At 46.9% G+C, this 11,405-nt stretch overlaps 1 protein-coding gene across 1 annotated transcript in view; it reads left to right on the top strand.

Moving 5' to 3' along the window:
- vps13c (vacuolar protein sorting 13 homolog C) overlaps positions 1-11,405 on the top strand; it is a 72,779-nt gene that overhangs the window by 7,498 nt on the left and 53,876 nt on the right. The window contains exons 5-13 of the mRNA XM_088991736.1: positions 307-408; positions 1,442-1,504; positions 2,194-2,271; positions 2,405-2,514; positions 2,807-2,866; positions 2,986-3,045; positions 5,943-6,023; positions 6,112-6,169; positions 6,309-6,436. Of these exons, the coding sequence (XP_088847862.1) occupies positions 307-408; positions 1,442-1,504; positions 2,194-2,271; positions 2,405-2,514; positions 2,807-2,866; positions 2,986-3,045; positions 5,943-6,023; positions 6,112-6,169; positions 6,309-6,436 (740 nt within the window). The remainder of the gene's footprint in view (positions 1-306; positions 409-1,441; positions 1,505-2,193; positions 2,272-2,404; positions 2,515-2,806; positions 2,867-2,985; positions 3,046-5,942; positions 6,024-6,111; positions 6,170-6,308; positions 6,437-11,405) is intronic.

The raw sequence follows: 11,405 nt of genomic DNA, 5'->3' as shown, positions 1-11,405 counted from the left end.
GATATAACTCATAGGTAGCCAGCTAGATAGCTAATGGATAACCAGATATATAGATAGATAGATAGATAGATAGATAGATAGATAGATAGATAGATAACTAATAGGTAGCGAGCTAGATAGCTAATGGATAGCCAGTTAGACAGCTAGCTAGATAGCTATATAACTAATCAATAGCCAGCTAGATAGGTAATGGATAGCAAGTTAGACAGCTAGCTAGCTAGATAGCTATATAACGGTGAATATTGCATGGACGGCCGCACGGTAGACGCTGTGAATGATGCCCTCCTTGCCATGTTTTGTGGACAGCCATCAAGTACGACGAGGCCAAAGAGGAGCGCTACCGGCAGGAGGCCAAGCAGCGCGAACTGCAGCGGATCGAGGAGGCGTTGCAAATGGCGGCCAGACGAGGTGAGTCGCTCTCGGACGCTTGCAAAGGGCGGCCGAGCGCCCACTCTGAGTCATTTTCCAAACACTTATTTTGTTATTGGATGTCAACTGTGGCAGGAACCACTTCGTTGCCGTTGAAATGCAGATGTGGCAAAATTCTTGTTACGACACCAGAAAATGCTAATGCTAATCAGCACCACCCGCCATTAGCGCCTTGGCTTCCAAATATAGGTAACATCCGAGTAATGACTGGCGCGATTTACGACCACCAACGCTCAAGCAGCCAGCAACGTGTACTACAATTTTGGCCAGCCAGCATGTCACACACTCGCACAGCAATCTACTGCGTGACTACACTTTATACAGTAGTTATACACTGCAGATACTATCTCCTCTAGTACTGTACGGTGCTTTTTTTCCTTCGGCGTCCGCCTGAGTCCGAGGATGTGTGTAGGGTTTTCTTTAACCCACTATATAAAATCTATATATAAATCGATAATATGAAATATAAAATGATAAAAACGACACTAAAAGCTAAGTATAACATTGATAAATGAACTGTACAGTTTTGTGTACATTACAGGTACAGATACATAGTAATAAAAATCAATAATATGAAATATAAAAGGATAAAAATGACACTAAACGTTATCAAATGTATAAATGTATAAATGACCTGTAAACAGTTTGGTATATAATCGTATTCAATACACAACGTTGCTTAAAAACATCGTGATTGACATCGTATATTATCCTGTCGTGTCAACGTCACGCTGGCCATTTTGAATGGATTTCGACTTACGACCGTTTGATTTGGGAACGTTTTGTCAGAACAGAACCCGGTCGTAACTCGAATGTTACCTGTACAGCTCAGCATGCCGTGTGTGCCAATGGGCCATTTGTTGAGCGGTCACAGCTCAGTAGGTTGGGCGAACGATGGCGGCTGGCTGTGGGCCGGATGGGTCGCGTTCAGAACCTTTCTCGTTTTGCGTGTCTGCGCCACCCGATGTCATCTTACGATTTTCCCGTGTCTTCACGCTGCGTTTGGCGTCAGCTTCGCAAAGCGGCCAGCTGCTCTCGGATCTGGAGAGTGTTGTTTATAAGGAGACGCTCAACGGTAACACGCACGCACCCCTTTGTACCCCCCGCACCCCCTTGTACCCCCTCGCACCCCCTTGTGCACCACCTTATGCACCCCCTTGTACCCCCTCTCACCCCCTTGTGCACCACCTTATGCACCCCCTTGTACCCCCTCGCACCCCCTCGTACCCCTTTGCACCCCCTCGCACCCCCTCTCTTGAGTGTACCGTGAGCATGCTAACGACTCGTACGCGCCAAGCTCATGGTTTGGCAATGTTTCGTGTATCTGGACAAACGCCGCAGTGAGCCCCGCGCCGATCTACCCACCCCGAACTGGGACATGGCCAGAGGCCTTCCCCGTGCCTCACCGGAGACCCCAGCCAACTCAACTGGCTCCCTGCGCAACCCGAGCCCCTCTCGGATGACTGAGCTCCTCAATCCACCTTGCCTGGCCTGACACCCCATTCCAGTCATCGGGGGTTTAAATGGACACCGTTGACTGTACGGTCAGGTCCTTGAATGTGTGGGGACCGATGCAGTTGTCCCCGATTGAGGCTCCTGGTGGAGGGGGGGAGGGGTTCACCGCACGTGCCCGCCGTTTCGCCTTATGGTACGATTGCTTGTTGTTGGTCGTTGCCCTCCCGCTTCCACCTCTCCTCCCCGCACGCTTCATCCGCTCCCGCTTTGCCGACTAACCGCCGTGTCTCTTCTTTAACGCTGGCAAAGTGGCAAAAGGATGTCAAAAACATAAAAAGCACAAAAAAGCTCTGAGGAAGTTGAAAGGCCGTCGCGAAAAGAAGTCTGGTGAGTGGAATAATTCATCTCCGGGCTTCTCCGCCGCCGAGCGGTACGACTCGGGCCGCCAACGGCGACCGACCTGGCGGTCTTGGGACGGTTCGGGCTTTGGCTCTGAGTCTCCTGCGCCGCTTGTTTTCAGAGAAACCCAAGGAGGAGAAGAAGGACTCTTTCATGGAGAAACTGGCCACGCAGGTGGTCAAGAACCTGCAGGTGAAGATTAGCAGCATCCACCTGCGCTACGAGGATGACGTAAGTTGGGCTCGTGGCGTCCAATCGGGAGTACGCCGCCACCTCCAAAAGGGCTTGTTGAAAGATGGCCGTAAATGCGCTGGGCCGGACCGCTACACCGTGCAGTTCCCGCATTTAAATCGCCCGTCGTTCAAGTCAAAGTTGTCTTTTACAAATAAATTCCACCTCGAGATCTGGTCCTACGTGCACAGATCTGCATTAGTATCTCGGTTCACGTTTTGGTCCGGGTCAATTTCCAAAGTCCAGGCAGCTTCCGCCTGCGTGGTCACGCCAATGCTTGTTTGCATTTCAGATGTCCGACCCGCAGCGCCCCCTGTCCATAGGAGTCACCCTGGCAGAACTCAGCCTACAGGTAACACTCGGACTATCTTACGTACACGCTAGCGTCAGTTCCAGAGAAGCCTCTCCCAATTATGCCTTCCAAAGCTGTCTTGGTTCTCCGTGTCTGAACTTGAGGTTTCTTGGGTCTAGACGACCGACGACAACTGGAAGCTGTGCATCCTCAACGAAGCGGCAAAGGTCATCCATAAGGTAAAGCGGCGTTGGGTTGCCAAGAGCACTTTGAAACACATCTCGGCCAGACGACTGTCACCCGCTTGACTTTATACAATACAATACTATACATGTTGATTTATATAGCGCTTATACAGGAAATAAAGCAATCACAAAGATAACACCAGGCAGTGAAACCAAAATCAAGTCGGAATCATGCTCAGTCGAATGGCAATGAGTACAAGTGAGTTTTAAAGAGGCGGTTTTACAAATGGGTAACGAGGGGATTTGCCCAATGTCAGTTTCAGGTCATTCCGGGGAGAGGGAACAGACACGGAAAAGGCTCCATCCCCTCAGACCCTCCGTTTAGTTTTTGGCACATCTAACAATGCCTGGTCAGCAGACCTGCGGTGCCGGGAAGGTGTCTAGGGGTGGAGGAGCAAAGCCATTTCAAGATTTGAAGACAAATAATAGGATCTTGAAAAGAACTCGGAAATGTAGCCTGTGTAGGTATGCCAGAGTAGGAGTTATACGCTCCCTCTTAGGAGTACCAGTGTAAAAGAGGCGGGTTTTACAAATTGGCAGCGAGGGGACTTGCCCAATGCTCAGTTTCAGGCCATTCCAGAGAGAGGGAACAGACACGGAAAAGGCTCCATCCCTTCGGAGCCTCCGTTTAGTTTTTGGCACATCTAACAGCGCCTGGTCAGCAGACCTGAGGCACTGGGATGGTGCGTTGGGTTGATGAGTGACGCCATTAATAGATTTAAAAAATAAATAAGATCTTAAAAAGAACTTGAAAATGTAGAGGGAGCCAATGAAGGAATGCCCAAGTAGTAGTTATATGCTCCCTCTTACGAGTACCAGTCTCAAAGAGGCGGGTTTTACAAACGGGCAGCGAGGGGACTTGCCCATTCCTCAGTCGCAGGTCATTCTAGAAAGAAGGACCAGTAGCAGAGAAGGCTCCATCCCCTTGGAGCCTCCGTTTAGTTCTTGGCACATCTAATGGCGTCTGGTCAGCAGACCAGAGGTGCAGGGACGGCGTGGAGTGAGGCCAATTCAAGATTGGAAAATTAATAATAGGAGCTTGAAAAGAATTCGAAAATGTAGACACAGCCAGAGTAGGAGTTATATGCTCCCTCTTACGAGTACAGTTGACAGGTCAGCAATAGCATTCTGGACCAGCTGGAGACGCTTCAAGGATTATTGGTTGACTCCAAAGTCAAGCGCATGACAATCATGCGATGTCATCAGATGTGACAAAGGCATGAATGACTGCTTCATGGTGCTCACGTGAAAGGAGACCTTTGATTTTAGACAGCTGCCTGATGAAAGAGCAACAACACCAATTGGTCGGTCAAGTTTCAAGTCACAGTCCAGTTTAAGAGCCAAAGTTTGAGACTTTTGACTACAGATAAGGAGCCAGTGGGCCAAGTCTACATGATGAGATGTACATGGGCCACTGGGAACAAACACTATCACTTCTGTGTTCTTTTCATTCAAGTTCAAGAGGTTTTGTTCCATCCAGGTTTTGATTTCCTCCAGGCAGGCTACAAGTGGCCTTCTTGAAAAACTCTTTTTTGCTCAGTGGGACATCGATCTGACAGTCATCTGAATAGCCTTGCAAGGGAATACCATGTTTCCTTAGGATCGAACCCAATGGGACTAGGTATAGTGAGAACAACATGGGGCCCCAAAATTGAGCCCTGTGGAACACCACATGGCAGAGGGGCAGTATGTGGAGTCGGACGATCCTCCACAAAGCGCTTACAGCGAGAACAACACGGGGCCCGAAAATTGAGCCCTCTGGAACACCACATGATAGAGGGGGGCAGTACGTGAAGTCAGACGATCCTCCACAAAGCGCCTCCAGCAGCTCCAAAAGGCTGCTGCTTGCCTTTTGACTGGTACTCGCAAGAGGGAGCACATCACCGGCCATTTTCCTCGCATTTGTTTTCAAATTTTGAAACGGCCTGCTTTTTCATTGATTGATTGATTGATTGATTGGTTGGTTGATTGCTGTTAGGCTCGGTATATGGCACCTTGTAGACACCTGGTGTTGTTTTAAGGCGCTCGAGAAATCCACTGGAGTAGAGTGCGAGAGAACTGCAGTTGAAATGCAAATCCAACCGCTCGGTCCGATTTTAGCATTAGCGCAAGCATAGAATAATAATAATACATGTAATTTCTAAGCGCCTTTCAAAACTCTCAAGGTCACTTTACAGTCACAGGATAAGTTTTTTTTTGTGGGTGAACAGTGGCAGCCATATGCGCCAGCGAATAGCTAGCGAGTAGATAGCTATTAACTAGCGAACAGATAGCTATTAGCTAGCGACTAGATAGCTAATAGATGGCAAACAGATAGCTATTAGCTGAAGAAATAACCGATTAAATAAATAAACAAATAATGATTGATGAAATGATTAGTTAGGTAGATGGGTGAGTATAGTTTTGCATTTTTGAATGTTGCTGTGCCGATGACCATTTAGTGTTTAGGAGCTTTTTCCTGAGCATCTTCATCTTTAAGTTCATAGAGTTGCTTGTTTCGAAAGTGCGTGTAGTTCAGGTAACAAATAGAATTTTTGGGGGGGGGATAACATAAAAAGGAAAAAGACATTAAACATCATTTCCTATCGTGTCGGGAAGAAAAGAAAACAACTAACTCTTTGTTGACAACCAGTTTTCAATTTCCATCCCTTGACGTAAGTCATTTGAAATGTATGATTACGTCCAGAAAAAGGTCTCAAATCATAACTGACCCTTTGAAACAAACATTTGTGTAAGCTCTCAGTCATACAGGAGTGGTCCATCGATGAAAAGGTTTCTTCAGCCGTCATCTGCACCCCTTTGAAGGCGTCGGACGCCCGCAAAACCTCGCTGGTAACACCAGCAAAATTTTGCTGGTAACACCAGAATAACAACAGTTTTTGGTGTCTCAGCTGGGCCGTCTCGAGTGTTTGTGTGCCTACTGGAACGTCAACAGTCAAATCTTCTATCGCGGATCACGTCAAGACATTGTGGTCAGGTCCTTTTCAAATATCCACGACAAAAAAAAAAATTAAAATCCTTGTCCTCGTCTACAAGTTTGACATGTTTGATGTTTTCCAGAATCGGCTCAAGTGTGGAATCGCCAGCAAGGACCAGGAGCTGCCTGACTACCACTACAGTCAGTCATCATTTCCTCTTCTTCTTCACCCTCCTCTTAACCCCCCCCCCCACCACCACCACCACCATTTTTTTCCTCTCATCCTTCTTAACCAATCAAATCGGATTCGTATTCAGATTGTTCTTGTTTTTCCCCTCAGTTTTCAAGCCCATCTTCGCTTCGGCCAAGATCCGCATCAACCCCAATGCCGAGCAGGAGCTGGACTCTCCTAAAGTCCAACTGCACCTGGAGGTCCAAAACATCGACGTCCAGATCACCAAAGCTCAGGTGCCACACAAAAATCACTCTGACCGCCGTCCTAGCGACAACCGCCATGACGCCCGTCGCCTCGACGACACTTACGATATGCTGCGGATGTCGTTGCGTGGTGACGGACTCTGTTTCAGGGATGAAAATGTGAAAAAAACGGGGGGCACACGCACACACTTATACAGGTAGCATCTGACTTACAACCGACTCGACTTACGACCACGACCTCCAGACCCTATTAAAAAAAAAATAATTCTACGCCTAGCACCGCAACGCGCTAGCAGGCAGGCAACGCGTACGACAATTTTGGCCAGCCAGCATCTCACTCTCGCACAGCAATCGACCATGTAATCGCACCAGAGGCGGGAGTTTGCCAGTCATTTAGCCTCCGAGTCTCTATTCAACATTTTGAATGGATTTCGACCTCCGACCATTTTGACTTACGACTGTTTGGTCAGAACGGAACTCGGTCGTAAGTCGGATGTTACACACACACACACACACACACACACATATATATATATATATATATATACACACACACACACACACACACACAGTGAGACCTCAACTTACGAACGCCTTATAATACGAACTTTTCATCATACGAACGTCAAATTTATGAAAATTAAGCCTTATAATACGTACTATTTTCATAATACACACCCACCACGGCCGGTCCATCAAGCACACGACCTTCGGATCTGGCGAAAGTGATCTTCGGCAGAAGCACGACCGAACAGTGCGGCGCTACTTTCCATACCCCTTCTCATTGAATGCACACGTCGATCGCCTACTTGGAGCTTTTTGCTGATAATTTTACTATTATTATTAATTTATTATTATTAAAATAAACACCACAGGCTCGTGTTCAGCCTCAGTTCAAATGTGGTGCGTTACTATGAATAAATTGAAGAAACTACCAGCCGTACACGTCTACTCTGCTCTGTTTATTTGTCATCCAAGACTTGGGGTGTGTTCAGGATCGAGAATAGCGCACGACTTCTTAAGACTCTAGGCTGTTTGGAAAGCATTGTCTAACTGAATGAGCGGTGACAAACAGTTCCCAACGTTTTTGTGTTGCTACACTTGAACGCACCCCTCTGTCAAGTTGCGATAGAAGTGATTGTGATTGGCTAAACGGTAGAGTCATGTGTCATGGTAAGCCAATCAGACCTAGTGTTTTCACACACACCGGAACAGCGTGTCAATAGTCACGCTAAATTGTCACGTGCGAGTTGACAGCTCGGGCGTGGCTTACGTTCGCGACACTTCATTTCATTGTCGTTCTGCAATTTCATTTCATATCAACGAGTCACTGTCACCTCACCAGTGACATGATTACGACGAAAGTCCATCGCTACGTCTTGTGCTCCAAATGTTTGCTTGTGCTTCAAGTGTTTGCTTTGCACGAGGTGATTGTTAGACGCGAGTGTGCCATTTTATTCGCCCCACCCGCCTTCTTTTGTCGCGTTTTATTCCGCGTCTGTGGAATCATCGGACTAGAGCCTTTTGTTGTCATAAAATCTCTGCCAGCACCTACGGGACTCAAAGTGAATGCAGATGACATCGAGGAGCTTGTTGCTGACCATAATGAGGTCATCAACACAGAGAATTTGATTTGCCTTCAAGAGGACAAGCAGAAGCAGGCCATTCAACAGTTGATGTGCAGGCTTTTATTGAACAGTTACATTCAGAAAAGTCTATAAGAATCATCAACATGATGAATGATAATGTGATGCCTCAGTTTCGTAAGACCTTACAAGTCAGAAAGCAACAGGTGTCAATTAAGAGCCATCAATGACCATCACAAATGTAAATAAAGTGACTTTATTATATAGTGCAGTGTATTTCTTTCATTACAATACAATAGCACGTTTATTATACATAGGATAAGGTAGGTTGTGTGTAGTTTTAAGGCTTATTTAGTTGAAAAGTATATTTTATGGAAACCCGGGAACGGATTATTCCCATTTTAATGGTTTCCTATGGGAATTTTTTTTTTAGATACACACTTTTCGCCTTAGGGGCGCGGGACCCCCCCCTGTGGCCCCACTGATTGTTCCTACATTCCTGACTAACGATTGGCCTATTACACCCACTCCCCCCGGTATCACCTCATCAGCATAACGACCCTCATCAGCATTGCGAAAGTTGCCTAACCTGTTTTGCCTGAGCAGGCTATTGTATGAACGAACCAAATTGAGGACATTCAAGAGAACCAACTAGCCTTCTTGGATTGTAAAGTAATTATAAAAGAGGACAGAGCGCTAAAAACAGAAGTCTTTAGGAAGGCTACGCACACTGACCAATACTTACTTTTTGACTCTAACCACCCTTTACAACATAAACTAGGAGTTATCAGAACCCTCCAGCATAGGGCTAAACTAATACCAACTAGCACTGAAGGTAGAGAAAAGGAGTCAAAACATATCAGGAGAGCACTCACTAACTGTGGGTACCCTCAGTGGTCATTCAACAAATGTCAGAAAGAAAGAATAGCGAACGAAACCAATAATTCTCAAGATTCTAAAAGGAGAGGAGTAGCAGTACCGTACATTGCAGGAGTTTCTGAAAAATTACAAAGAGTCCTTTGGCAACATAAAATTCCTACTTATTTCAAACCGATAAACACGTTAAGGCAAAAATTAGTGCATCCAAAAGATAGGCTACCAAATGAAAAACAAAGTAATGTAGTTTATTCCATACATTGTAAGAATGAAAATTGTAAAGAGCAGTACATTGGGGAGACTCAACAAATTCTCAAAAAAAGACTTTATCAACATCGCAGGGATAATACTAGTGGGCCTCAATCGGCAGTACATTTGCACCTAAAAGCTAGCAACCACTCATTTGACGACAATGAGGTTAAAATCTTAGCGAAAGAACAGATGGTTTGAAAGGGGGGTGAAAGAGGCGATTCTTATAAAACAACAAAATCCTTCATTAAACCGGTCTGGTGGTGTGAGGTTCAATTTGGATCGTTCATACAATAGCCTGCTCAGGCAAAACAGGTTAGGCAACTTTCGCAATGCTGATGAGGGTCGTTATGCTGATGAGGTGATACCGGGGGGAGTGGGTGTAATAGGCCAATCGTTAGTCAGGAATGTAGGAACAATCAGTGGGGCCACAGGGGGGGGTCCCGCGCCCCCCCCCCCCAACCTGAGAGTAGGGACCTATCATAGCTGTGTCCGGCGCCACTAGGTCTGGACATTAGGGATATATAAATGGGGCCGATACGACCAGTCAGACTTTAGTTCGCTGACGAAGCCTCTTGGATAGGAGGCGAAACGTCCGAAACCTTCACTTTTGTACAGATGACGGCTGAAGAAACCTTCTCATCGATGGACCACTCCTGTACGACTGAGAGCTTACACAGACTTTTCGCCTTACACACTCAGTCTGGGAACCAATTAAGTTCGTAAGTTGAGGTCTCACTGTATCTATCTATAGATAGATAGATAGATAGATATAAAAAATCCTCCTCTCACCCACCATGGGTGGTGTCTGTCCCCCATTTTAGCTCGGGTCCTCTACCAGAGGCCAGGAAGCATGAGGATTCTGCACAGTATCCGTGCTGTTCCTAGCAGTGCGCTTTTCTATACCAAGATATCTGATGTTGTTCCCGGGATCTGTTGCAACGACTGTCACCTTTACCTTCCAGGCTCTCTCCAGCTCCTCTCTGAGCCCTTGGTATTTCTCGATTTTCTCATGTTCCTCCTTTCTGATGTTTCCATCACTCGGGACCGCTACATCCACGACAACGGCTTTCCTTTGCCCTTTATCTATGACCACGATATCTGGTTGGTTGGCCATTACCATCTTGTCAGTCTGTATCTGGAAGTCCCACAGAATCTTTGCTCGGTCATTCTCTACTACCTTGGGAGGCGTTTCCCATTTTGAACTTGGGGTTTCCAGTCCATACGCCGCACAGTTTCGGTAGACTATGCCAGCCACCTGGTTATGGCGCTCCATGTAGGCTTTCCCTGCCAGCATCTTACACCCTGCAGTTATGTGTTGGATTGTCTCAGATGCCTCTTTGCACAACCTACACCTTGGGTCTTGTCTGGTGTGGTATATCCCTGCCTCTATGGCTCTGGTGTTCAGGGCCTGCTCTTGGGCAGCCAGGATGAGTGCCTCTGTGCTGTCCTTTAGGCCAGCCCTCTCTAGCCACTGATAGGACTTCTTGAGATCAGCCACTTCTGCTATGGTTCGGTGGTACATCCCGTGTAGGGGCTTTTCCTCCCATGATTGTCCCTCTTCCAGCACCTCATCCTCTGATGTCTGAGACATTCTCTGAGTACATCATCCGTTGGAGCCTTCTCATTGATGTATTCATTGAGCTTGGATGTTTCATCCTGGACAGTGGCTCTCAAACTCACTAGTCCCCGGCCTCCTTCCTTACGGCTTGTGTACAGTCTCAGGGTGCTGGACTTGGGATGGAACCCTCCGTGCATGGTGAGGAGTTTTCGGGTCTTAACATCCGTGGTCTGAATCTCTTCCTTTGGCCACCTTATTATTCCTGCAGGCTATCTGATCACTGGCAGGGCATAGCTGCTTATTTCCCGGGTCTTGTTCTTGCCATTGAGCTGGCTTCTTAGGACTTGCCTCACTCGCTGGAGGTATTTGGTCGTAGCCGCTTTTTTTTGTTGCGAGTTCGAGGTTGCCATTGGCCTGTGGTGTACCGAGGTACTTGTAGCTGTTTTCAATATCTGCTATTGTTCTTTCAGGGAGTGAGACCCCTTCAGTGTGGACTACCTTGCCCCTCTTAGTCACCATCCGACTACATTTCACATATCACTGCTGTAGATCCGGATCAGGGAGTCTATATCCCTTTCGCTCTTAGCATACAGCTTTATGTCATCCATGTAGAGGAGGTGACTCATCGTAGCTCCATTTCTGAGGCGGTATCCATAGCCTGTTTTGGCGATTATCTGGCTGAGGGGGTTCAGTCCAATGCAGAAAAGCAGTGGTGAGAGTGCATCAC

Source organism: Hippocampus bargibanti, linkage group LG03 (assembly GCF_051943395.1).
Source record: "Hippocampus bargibanti isolate YZ-2025 linkage group LG03, ASM5194339v1, whole genome shotgun sequence".
NCBI classification, from domain to species: Eukaryota; Metazoa; Chordata; class Actinopteri; order Syngnathiformes; family Syngnathidae; genus Hippocampus; species Hippocampus bargibanti.
The sequence above is the reverse complement of the archived record's forward strand: the minus strand, read 5'-3'. Positions and strand labels throughout refer to the sequence as shown.